Genomic DNA, 12,558 nt, shown 5'->3' on the forward strand with positions numbered 1-12,558 from the left:
AACTGGATGAGCACATTGAGAGCAATGAAATTGGACCCCTGTCTTACAGTTGAGTAGATTAAAGACTTGAACATAAGGACCTGGTACTATAAAGCTCCTAGAAGTAAATGTAGGGAAGAAGCTCCTTAACATTGGTTTTGGCAATGATTTCTTGACCATGACACCAAAAGCACAAAAGACGAAAGTGAAAATGAACAAATAGGGCTCCATGAAACTTAAAACCTTTTGTACAAAGAATCTACTAACAAAATGAAACAAACAATCCAAATTGGAAAATGGGTAGAACCAGACCCTTTTCCAAAGAACACATCCAAATAGCCAACAGGTGCATGAAAAGATGCTCCACATCACTCATTATCAGGGAAATGCAAATCAAAACCATAATGAGACATCACCACACACCTGTCAGAACACCTATTATCAAGAAGACAGGAGATAAAAAATTGCTGACAAGGACATGGAGAAAAGGGACCTCTTTCACACTGCTGGTGTGCATGTTTCAACCACAGTGGAAAACAATATGAAGGTTTATAAAAAAAAATTAAAAGTAGACCTACCAATGATCCAGTGATTCCACGTCTGGGTATATACACAAAGGAAATAAAAACAGGATTTTGAAGAGAGATATGCACTCTCATATTTACTGCAGTATTTGTTCACAATAGCCAATATGGAAACAACCACCCTCCCGTCAACAAATCAATGGATAAAGATGTGGTACACATGGAATATTATTCAGCCATGAGAAAAGAGGACATCTTGCCATTTGCAACAGCATGGATAGACCTTGTGGAAATTACACTAAATGAAATAATTCAGATGGACAAAGACAAATACTGTAGGATATCACTTATATGTGGAATCTAAAAAAGCCAAACTCACAAAACAGAGTGAAATGGTGGTCACCAGGGGCTAGGGAGGGAAGGGGACTGGGCAGTTTTTGTCTAAGGGTACAAATTTACAATGAAGATTAAATGAGCCCTAGAGATACAATGCACAATACAGTGAATATAGACAATGTTGTATTATAATCAACAAACTTACTAGGAACGTAGAACTTCATTATTCCAACAACTCAAAAGACAGAATAATTCTGTAATATGACAGAGCTGCTAATTGTTGCAATCATGATATGTATCAAGATACATATGTACATTTAAGGTGTACATGTTAACTTGATACATTTAAGATGTAGATGTTAAGTTGATACACCTTAAATTTATACAATATGTCAAATACATTTCAATTAAAAACTGGATGAGGGTCAAGATCTGGGTGAGTAATGGTGATTATCAAAGCAAGGCTACACATCAGGGTCACAGTCTGGACCTGTGTCAGTTACGGATTTGAATAAGGTTCAGGGTCAAGGTCAGGGTTAGGTGAAGTTTCATGGTCAGTATGTGGGTTGATCAGGGTCATGAGGGTCAGGGACATGATCAAATCCAGCTGAGGTTCAGTTAGATCACTTTTAGGGTAAGGGTCAAAGTGTTATGGTGAGAATCAGGAGGATGGTGAGGGTCAAACTCACATGAAATCCAGGGTCATGGTCAGTGTCAGAGTGGAGGTCAGAAGGGTCAGAATCAGGTCAAGGTTGAGTTTTGTCAGCAGGGTGTGAAGGTATCTCAGGGCCTGAATGACAATCAGTCTTATCAATCGAAGGTTGTTGACTGTTAGAATCAGGGTTACAATCAGGGTTAAGAATAGGGTCAGATCTGTGCAAGGGAGAGTCTGGGTGATGGTTGAGTTTCAAGGTGAAGGTCAGAGTCCACTTTATCACTGAAGGAAGATCAGGGATAGGGTCAAATTTAAATGACTTCAGTTTTATGGTCAAGGTCATAAGAATCTGGATCAGGATTATGGTCAGAGTCAAAGCAAGCAACTCCTAACTTGGGAGTTACGATGAGGTCAGTCAGGGTCACGGTAAGGATCAGATAGCATTAGAATGATGTTTTCAGAAACTCAAACTGAGAGGGTTATATGAGGGACATGATCAAAGTCAGTGTCAGAGTCAGACATGATGCCAGGAGGATCCCACTGAGACCCTCAGGCAAGAGTGAAGTTGAGTGATGGTCAAGTGGTAGGTAGGACTAGAGAGAGCATTTCTGTTGGAGTGAGAGTAGAGCTTTAGGGTAGAATCAGAGGGTAATAAGTCAAGGTCAGAGTTGGGAGTAGGATATGTGAGGTTGAAGTTCAAGGTTAAGTGTATCAAGGTGAGGGTCAAGGTCAGAGTGAAATTGGTCAGCAATTCCTGCCCCACCACCCAGCACCACGTGCAGTTTTTGCAAATGCCACTTTCTGAAATGCTCTCTCCCACTGAGCTACAGGTCTACCTCCCTCACCTGCTTGGAGTCATGCCCACCTCCACAGAGACACAAGTGTCATGGAGGCAGGGATCCTGGAACAGAATGTTTTGTTCACTGATGGATTCCGAGCACTCAGAAGAGTCTGTGGCACAGAGTCGCTGCTCTGTTGAAAGCTTGTGTAATAAAACAATGGGTACGCATTAGGGTGTTTCTGGGCGGGGCGGGGGGGTGCATCTGCAAATAAACTGTACCCAGTCGTTCTCTCTGTGGGAGAATTACAAGAAACTTTCATGGTCGACACATGTATATATTGTTTAAAATTTTTTAAACTCAACATTATTTTATAATCACCAAAAACGGATCTTTCCATTTTGAGAGAAAACAAAGAACTTTCAGTAAAGTTCCTGGTAAAGTGATTGGCACAAGATAATCATTGCATTGCAGCTGTTACCCAAACCTCGAACAACTGGCGGCCTGGCCTGTCTGGGAGCCTTGGAGCACCCTCAAAAGGACTCTATTCCAGTTCTCTAAAGAGTAAAGACAAACCAAGAGGCAAGACAACATGGAAAGTATTTATTGAACAGCAGCTTTGAAAACGAATCCTCAGTTCACTGAAGGGATACATTTTTCCTATTCCCACTTCACCCCTTTCCCACACATTCCTGTCCTTGGCAGGCTCAAGCCTGATGCAAAAAAAGTGACTGTGCTAGATGTACTTGTACACAACCTTGGAGGGCACAGTTTGGAGGTGCAGACGGACAGGACATTTGTAAAAGTGGGAGAGCAGAGTTTCACTGTAACCCACCAGGAAGTAGAACTTGTATGCAGGCAGCTGCCTCAGGACCAGGGCACAGATCTCCACCTGATTAGCCCGGCGCTTCAGGATAACCTGGTCAGCCAGACACCCTGGAAAAGTGCCCAGCATGAACTTTCGAAGGAAAACATCCTCCACTGTTCGCTCTGCAGCATGGTCCTCCCCATCCAGGTTACCTGAAGAGAGAAGGGCACCGTGAAGAATCAGCAAAAACCTCCGGAGGTAACATCCAAGAGAACTTGGCACTCAATTCCACCCCCCACACTGGCTTCTTCTCTTTTCTTCCATAAGTGAAATAAAAAGAGTACCACTTTAAAGTCCAAAGTACAGGGAGGCCAACATGGCAGAGAAGTAGGGGGACCCGAAGTTCCCTCGTCTCTCAAACAAAGCAGTGTTGAAGCCAAAGGACTTTGAACTCCAAGAGTCCAGAAGGCAAAGTGACAAAGTAGCTTCCAGGGACCCACTGGGACAACCTGACAGGCCATAGGTGCATGATTGTGAACTGGGAGAGAGAAAATGAACCGAGTGGAGGGATCCCCTTCTGCAGAGAGACAAAGGGAAGAGAAACAGAGGCTGGGGAAGCATAGGACTGTATTTGGACAAGAGAAAATCATGGACCAGGAAGAAGAGATCCACTCTCTAACTGCGGGGCTTTCTCTGGGGGCTGGCTGCCCTGACCGTGCACCTGGGGATGAGCAGAGCCTGCCCCAGACTGGTGGCTAGGTCAGAGACACAGTCTGCAGTAGGAGAAAGCGATCCCCTCCCTGGAGTGCTGTGGGAAGAAGGCATACATCCGCTCAAAGCACAAAGACTGCCTGCGCCTGCCAGCCAGAGACCACATATCAGGCGGTGCCAAGCGGCACTTCCCCAGTACTGGGGTGCATGGAGCAGGAGTTTGAATCCCAGCCAAGCACCAGGGAGGCACAGGAGTCAGCGGAGCGGGGCAAACTGCCTCTTTTGCACCTGTGGCAAAGTGAGGATGGCTCGAACAGAGTGGTTTGGGACACCCAGTCTGTGGAGGAGAGACTGGGGTATCGCCATTTTTCTCCCCATCACCACCAAGGTGGGTCCTCAGGAATCAGACAGCAGGGCCCCCAGTGGAGGCGGGACCCACCTACACCAAACCATGCCCCTCTGTGCCGGGTAACTACGAATCTACTGGATACTCGAGCAGGCTTGATGCTGAAGACCAGACAGACAGATGCTCCTCCAGACCTGTGCTGCTGCACTGCCTGGATTAATTCTCAGACAATTCTTATTATATAGATATGTTCTTCCTTTTTTCCTTCTCATATCTTCCCTCCTCCAATCGGGTTATTCTGGTTGTTGGTTTGTTTAAGCAGACACATTTAATTTATTCTTTTGATACATGTTCTACACCTCCTTTTTTTATTTTCCTTTCTCTCTCTCTGGATTAAGCCGTATAGTTTCTCTGTCTGGTCAATTTTTATTTTTTCTTTTTCCCTGTCCCTGTCATTTCTTTGTATGGGATAAGGCCTCTTCAATCAGCACCTCCACCCTGCTGTTTACTTGTAGCTGGTGTTTCTGGTTTTTTGTTTTTGGGTTTTTTTTTGTTTGTGTGCTTGTTTTTGTTTTCTGTTTTTTTTGTTTGTTTTCCTATTAAGGGCTACTTCAGCAAACAAATCAAAGCACACCTGATGGAGGGTTCAAAACATCACTATGAGTAGGGAGATAAGGTAACCAAAGTCACAACAACAGAGAGCAAGTAACACACTCCAAAAAACACCTCCTGAAGGGCCAGGCCCTGGACAGTGTATCACTCCTCTTTAATATAGTAGTGCTCGCAGGTGCAGGACACATAACAACGTTTTAAAACACATAAGGGACAGGAAACTAGCCAAAATGATGAAATGGAAGAATTCTCCTCAAAAGAAATTCCAGGAAGAAATGATAGCTAAAGAATTGATCAAAACAGATATAAACAACATAACTGAACAAGATAAAATAATAGTCATAAGATTAATCGCTGGGCTTGAAAAAAGCATACAAGACAGCAGAGAATCTACTGCTGCCAAAATCAAGGAACTAAAAAATAGTTATGATGAATTTAAAAAATGCAATAACTGAGGTGCAAAATAAACTAGAGGCAGTGACAGCAAGGACTGAAGAGGCATAGGGGAGATTAAATGAAACAGAAGATAAAATTATGGAAAAGGATGAAACTGAGAAAAAGAAAGATAAAAAAATTCTGGATCACAAGGGGAGAATTACAGTACTAAGTGATTCAGTGAAACGGAACAGTATCTATATCATAGGAGGTCCAGAAGAAGAGAGAGAGAAAGGGGCAGAAGCTGTACTTGAAGAAATCATAGCTGAGAACTTCTCCCACCTGGGGAAGGAAACAGAATTGAAATCCAGGAGGCATCCAAATCACCCTTCGAACGTAACTTGAATAGATCTTCTGCATGACATATCATAGTGAAAATGGCAAAATACAAAGTTAAAGAGAGAATTCTGAAAGCAGTCAGGGATAAACAGGCCTTAACCTACAAGGGTAGACACATAAGGGTAGTAGCAGACCTATCTACTGAAACTTGGCAGGCCAGAATGGAGTATAGGAAATATTCAATGTGATGAACAGGAAAAATATGCAGCCAAGAATCCTTTATCCAGCAAGCCTGTCATTCAGAATAGGAGAGATAAAGGTCTTCCCAAATGAACAAAAACTGAAGGAATTCGTCACCACTAAACCAGCCGTACAAGAGATCCTAAGGGGGACACTGTGAGTGAAATGCTGCAAAGACCACAAAGGACCAGAGACATCACTACAAGCATGAAATCTACGGATAATACAAAAACTCTAAACCCATATCTTTCAATAATAACACTGAATGTAAATGGACTAAGTGCTCCAACCAAACGACACAGGGCATCAGAGTGGATAAAAAAAAACAAGACCCATCTATTTGCTGTCTACAAGAGACCCATTTTAGACCTGAGGACACCTTCAGATTGAAACTGAGGGGATGGAGAACTATCTATCATGCTACTGGAAGTCAAAAGAAAGCTGGAGTACCCATACTTCTATCAGACAAACTAGATTTTAAACTGAAGGCTGTAACAAGAGAGGAAAAAGGGAAGTATATAATAATTACAGGGTCTATCCATAAGGAAGAGCTAACAATTATAAATGTCTATGCACTGAATTCGGCAGCACCCAAATAGATAAAACAACTAATCACAAACATAAACAACCTTATTGATAAGAATGTGGTAACTGCAGGAGCAGTTTAACACTCCACTTACAACAATGGACAGGTCATCTAGACAGAAAATCAATAAAGAAACAATGGCCCTGAATGATACACTGGACCAGATGGACTTAACAGATACATTTAGAACTTTTCATCCTGCAGCAACAGCATATACATTCTTCTTGAGTGCACAGGGAACATTCTCCAAGATAGATCACATACTGGGTCACAAAACAGCCCTCAATAAATATGAAAGAATTGAGATCATACCATGCACACTTTCAGATCACAATGCCATGAAACTTGAAATTAATCACAGGACAAAGTTTGAGAAACCTCCAAATGCATGGAGGTTAAAGAACATCCTACTAAAGAACGAATGGGTCAACCAGGCAATTAAAGAAGAAATTTAAAAATACATGGAAACCAATGAAAACGAAAACACAACAATCCAAACCCTTTGGGATGCATCAAAGGCAGTCCTAAGAGGAAAACACATTGCAATCCAGGCCTATCTCAAGAAACAAGAAAGATCCCAAACACAAAAATCTAACAGCACACCTAAAAGAACTAGAAGCAGAACAACAGAGAAACCCAAACCCAGCAGGGGAAGAGAAATAATAAAGATCAGAGCACAAATAAACAATATAGAATCCAAAAAAAACAGATCAATAGATCAATAGAACCAAGAGTTGGTTTTTTGAAAAAATAAACAAAATTGATAAACCCCTAGCCAGACTTCTCGAAAAGAGAGAGGATCCAAAGAGATAAAATCATGAATGAAAATGGATTTATCACAACCAGTCACTCAGAAATAGAAGCAATTATCAGAGAACACTATGAAAAATTATATGCCAACAAACTGTACAATCTGGAAAAAAATGGACAAATTCCTGGATACCCACAACTACTATCAAAACTCAAACAGAAAGAAACAGAAAATTTGAACAGACCCATAACTAGTGAAGAAATTCAATCAATTATCAAAAATCTGCCAACAAATAAGAGTCCTAGACCACATGGCTTCCAAGAGAATTCTACCAGACATTTGAAGCACAGTTAATACCTATCCTTCTCAAGATGTTCCAAAAAACAGAAACGGAAGGAAAACTTCCAGACTCATTCTATGAAGCCAGCATTACCTTGATTCCCAAACCAAAGACCCCACAAAAAAGGAGAATTACAGGCCAATATCCCTGATGAACATGGATGCAAAAATTCTCAATGAAATACTAGGAAATCACATTCAACAGCACATAAAACGAATTATTCACCATGCAAATGGGATTCATTCCTGGGCTGCAGAGCTGGTTCAACATTCGCAAATCAATGTGATACATCACATTAATAAAACAAAGGAGGAGAACCATATGATCCTGTCAATCGATGCAGAAAAAGCATTTGACAAAATACAGCATCCTTTCTTAATAAAAACCCTCAAGAAAGTCGGGATGGAAGGAACATACTTAAAGATCATAAGAGCCACAGATGAAAAGCCCACAGCTAACATCATCCTCAATGGGGAAAAACTGAGAGCTTTCCCCCTGAGGTCAGGAACACGACAGGGATGTCCACTCTCACTGCTGTTGTTTAACATAGTGTTGGAAGTGCTAGCATTAGCAATCAGACAACAAAATGAAACAAAAGGCATCAAAACTGGCAAAGAAGAAGTCAAACTTTCACTTTTCGCAGATGACACGATTCCCTATACAGAAAACCCGAAAGACTCCACCAAAAGACTGCTAGAACTGATACATGAATTCAGCAAAGTCGGAGGGTACAAAACCAATGTACAGAAATCGGCTGCATTTTTATTTTTTTTTTTTTTTTATTTTTTTTTTCAACGTTTTTATTATTTATTTTTGGGACAGAGAGAGACAGAGCATGAACAGGGGAGGGGCAGAGAGAGAGGGAGACACAGAATTGGAAACAGGCTCCAGGCTCTGAGCCATCAGCCCAGAGCCTGACGCGGGGCTCGAACTCACGGACCGCGAGATCGTGACCTGGCTGAAGTCGGAAGCTTAACCGACTGCGCCACCCAGGCGCCCCGTCGGCTGCATTTTTATACACCAATAATGAAACAACAGAAAGAGAAGAAAACTGATCCCATTTACAACTGCACCAAGAACCATAAAATACCTAGGAATAAACCTAACCAAATATGTAAAAGCTCTATATGCTGAAAACTACAGAAAGCTTATGAAGAAAATTGAAGAAGACACAAAGAAATGGAAAAACATCCCATGCTCATGGATTGGAAGAATAAATGTTGTTAAAAGGTCAATACTACCCAAAGCAATCTACACATTCAATGCAATCCCAAAACTGCACCAGCATTCTTCTCAAAGCTAAAACAAACAATCCTAAAATTTGTATGGAACCACAAAAGACCCCAAATAGCCAAAGTATATTAAAGAAGAAAACCAAAGCAGGAGGCATCACAATCCCAGACTTTAGCCTCTACTACAAAGTTGTAATCATGGTATTGGCACAAAAACAGACACATAGACCAATGGAATAGAATAGAGAACCCAGAATTGGACCCACAAAGTATGGTCAACTAATCTTTGACAAAGCAGGAAAGAGCATCCAATGGAAAGAAGACAGTCTCTTCAGCAAATGGTGCTGGGAGAACTGGACAGCAACATGCAGAAGGTTGAAACTAGACCACTTTCTTACACCATTCACAAAAATAAACTCAAAATGGATGAAAGACCTAAATGTGAGACAGGAAACCATCAAAACCCTAGAGCAGAAAGTAGGCAACAACCTCCTCAGCCACAGCAATTTCTTGCTCAACACATCTCCAAAGGTAAGGGAATTAAAAGCAAAAATGAACTATTGGGACCTCATCAAGATAAAAAGCTTCCACACTGCAAAGGAAACAATCAACAAAACTCAAAGGCAACCAATGGAATGGGAAAAGATATTTGCAAATGACATATCGGATAAAGAGTTAGTATCCAAAATCTATAAAGAACTTTCCAAACTCAGCACCCAAAAAAAACAAATAACCCCATGAAGAAATGGGCAGAAGACATGAACATTTCTCCAAAGAAGACATCCAGATGGCCAACAGACACATGAAAAGATGCTCAACGTCACTCATCATCAGGGAAATACAAATCAAAGCCACACTGAGATACCACCTCACACCAGAGTGGCTAAAATGAACAAATCAGGAGACTATAGATGCTGGAGAGGATGTGGAGAAATGGGAACCTTCTTGCACTGTTGGTGGGAATGCAAACTGGTGCAGCCACTCTGGAAAACAGTGTGGAGGTTCCTCAAAAAATTAAAAGTAGACCTACCCTACAACCCAGCAATAGCACTGCTAGGAATTTACCCAAGGGATACGGGAGTGCTGATGCATAGGGGCACATGTACCCCAACGTTTATAGCAGCACTTTCAACAATAGCCAAATTATGGAAAGAGCCTAAATGTCCATCAACTGACGAATGGATAAAGAAGATGTGGTTTATATATACAATGGAATACTACTTGGCAATGAGAAAGAATGAAATCATGCCATTTGCAGCAAAGTGGATGAAACTGGAGGGTATTATGCTGAGTGAAGTAAGTCAGTGAAAGAAGGACAGATATCACATGTTTTCACTGATATGTGGAACTTGAGAAGCTTAACAGAAGACCAGAGGAGAAGGGAAGGGGGAAAAAAGTTACAGAGAGGGAGGGAGGCAAACCACAAGAGACTCTTAAATACAGAGAAGAAACAGGGTGGATGGAGGGGGTGGGGAAAATGGGGGATGGGCATTGAAGAGGGCACTTGTTGGGATGAGCACTGGGTGTTGTATGTAAGCCAATTTGACAGTAAATTATATTTAAAAAAAATTTTTTGGGGGGCGCCTGGGTGGCGCAGTCGGTTAAGCGTCCGACTTCGGCCAGGTCATGATCTCGCGGTCCGTGAGTTCCAGCCCCGCGTCGGGCTCTGGGCTGATGGCTCAGAGCCTGGAGCCTGTTTCCGATTCTGTGTCTCCCTCTCTCTCTGCCCCTCCCCCGTTCATGCTCTGTATCTCTCTGTCCCAAAAATAAATAAACGTTGAAAAAAAAAATTAAAAAAAAAAATTTTTTTTGGTTCAAAGTACATTATTTCATTAAATTCCCGAACAAATCCTGTGAAGTAGATATTATTGGTTATCCTTGTTTTACAAAATAGAAGAGCAAGGCCTTCACAGGGCACAAAACCCAGATGATCCTTTTTGTCTAGCCCTTTCACACTCTTTCTGGGCTCCTTATAGAAGCACTGGCCACCCTTTGGTCCCGAGAGATGAGGCCACCAGCTTCAGAGATAGGGGCCATGAGCTCTCTCACCAGCCAGGTACGCAGCCTCAACCAGTGGATTCTCAGTATAGCTCCTGCAACTCCTGCACATCTTAGAGCATCCACACCCATCCCCAGACCTTAGGACCAGAACCTGAACAGGGTGGAGGGCAGTCATGTGTATTTTAAGTAAGTTTTCTAGACAGATGGATCTCAACACATCCAAAAGCTGAGAACCCTCATAATGAAGAAAATACAGCTGATCCTAATCAGCTAATGGTTATATTCTATAAAATCACCATGAACAACGAAGTAGGGAACACTGAACCATCGCTCCTGGGGGAAATACAGGGTTACGTTTCTGTATGCCCTTGATTAAGATATTTTGGTCAACACATCAATACGTAACTTTGTTTCACATGTTTCTGTTTAAAGACACCTTGTTTAATACAAACGGCGATTAACACTGAACTCTCTGCCAGCAGCATTGTAACTCATGCCTGAAAGAAAGCCCACCTGACGTGCAGATTTTCTCTGCAATGTGCGTCACACTCTTCTTGTGCTTCACGGTTCAGCATCTGGGCTATTTTAAGGCGGTGGAATCACCGACGAAAAGCACAAAATCGTAAAAACGGAGCACTAGCAGATCTCAAAAAGAACACTTGTTTACAGCATGGACGCTGAAACAAGAAGGCAAAGCCTCACTCAACCTCGGCGGAGAAGGAGTACGCGAGGTCGCTGCTCTGCCCCGTCTAAGAATGAGGGTGACAGCACACGCCGCACACAACTCACGAATATGAAATCTGGAAATAAAACCTGTGAAAAAGTAGGAGCTGAAAGAAGCCTCTTGCACGTGTTTATCTCACGCTGTGTCACAGGCCGCAGCCGAGAACTTCTCCTTCCCACAGCCCCCAGCACAGCGGCCCCCGCTGCCCCCTCACCTGTATGCAGCGACAGCCAGCCCTTGCGGTGAGCGATGTAGTGCGGAGCATGCGCCTCCTCGTAAGTCACCGGCTTGTCCCCCTTGCCCACTCTGACTCGGGCCGCCCGGTTCTAGAAGCAGAGAGCGGCCGTGACACTGAGATCACCCACCGATCCAAGCCGCGGCCACACCGCCCACGCGCCCGGCCGTGCTCACCTTAGTGCAGACCGCGGACGTGTGCAGGGCGCACCAGGAGCACGGCAGCTCTCGGCTCCAAGACAGCACCTGTGACATAAGGAGCACGTGACACGGAGACTAAGGCCCCGACCACGAACCGCAGGACCCCGCCAGCGTCGCTCACTCACCCGCAGCCTGAGCCCGCGGAAGCACATGGGCGCCGCCATCTTGGGCCAAGCGCAACGCGCCGGATGTACCACGGCGCCGGGAGGGGAGACGGGGCGGGGCGAGCTCAGGGCAAAGGTCAACCCTCGGGAGGCTACGATGGCAGACGAGACCAAATCGGATCCCGCGCTTGGCCGGGTTCGACCCCGCGGAATTGGCGGGGTCTCCCGATCGGGGCAGGAACCTGTCTGCGGGGGTGGGGCCTTGCCTCCCGGCTGGGGCGGGGCTTGTCTTCGTGGGCAGGCCCGCTAGTGGGCGGGGTCTCTATGTCGGGGCGGGACCTCCCCGGCGCTGAGGGGCCGCGGAGCAGCAGCAAGACGGGTGGGGCTTCTCAGTCGGAGCGGGTCTGCTCGCGTGTTTGCTGCTTGGCCCGGGCGAGGCTGCTGAAGGTCTGGGTCTCTCAGCCAGGGCGGCCCCGCAGGCAGGTAGGCGGGGTCTCTCCCGCCCGGGCGCTGCCTGACTTCGGTGGCAGGTCGGTGGGCTCCTCCCTCTGGGAGCAATGCTGGGAGCTGGACTTCCCCGCAACAAGCAGCCCAGGAACGCCTAGCCATGCACCTCTCCTCGGCCTGCCACTCGGCGTGTGCGCGGTGGTTCAGGTTCGGAACGTGGGTGGTGTGGAGGTG

At 44.4% G+C, this 12,558-nt stretch overlaps 1 protein-coding gene across 2 annotated transcripts; it reads right to left on the minus strand.

Annotated features, from left to right (window-relative positions):
• Positions 1-2,861: 2,861 nt before the first annotated feature.
• Positions 2,862-12,163, minus strand: MRPS24 (mitochondrial ribosomal protein S24). 2 transcript variants are annotated; one of them, XM_045494105.1, is made up of 4 exons: positions 11,899-12,163; positions 11,750-11,848; positions 11,553-11,664; positions 2,862-3,293 (listed from the first exon to the last, which is right to left on the minus strand). In XM_045494105.1, the coding sequence occupies exons 1-4, from the start codon at positions 11,935-11,937 to the stop codon at positions 3,010-3,012; spliced, it is 534 nt and encodes a 177-aa protein (XP_045350061.1). In that variant the 5' UTR covers positions 11,938-12,163; the 3' UTR covers positions 2,862-3,009. The 2 variants fall into 2 exon arrangements, with proteins under 2 accessions (XP_045350061.1, XP_045350063.1); XM_045494107.1 differs by having other exon boundaries at positions 11,750-11,818; positions 11,899-12,161.
• Between the last annotated feature and the right edge of the window lie 395 nt (positions 12,164-12,558).

Source organism: Leopardus geoffroyi, chromosome A2 (genome assembly GCF_018350155.1).
Source record: "Leopardus geoffroyi isolate Oge1 chromosome A2, O.geoffroyi_Oge1_pat1.0, whole genome shotgun sequence".
In the NCBI taxonomy this organism is placed as follows: Eukaryota; Metazoa; Chordata; class Mammalia; order Carnivora; family Felidae; genus Leopardus; species Leopardus geoffroyi.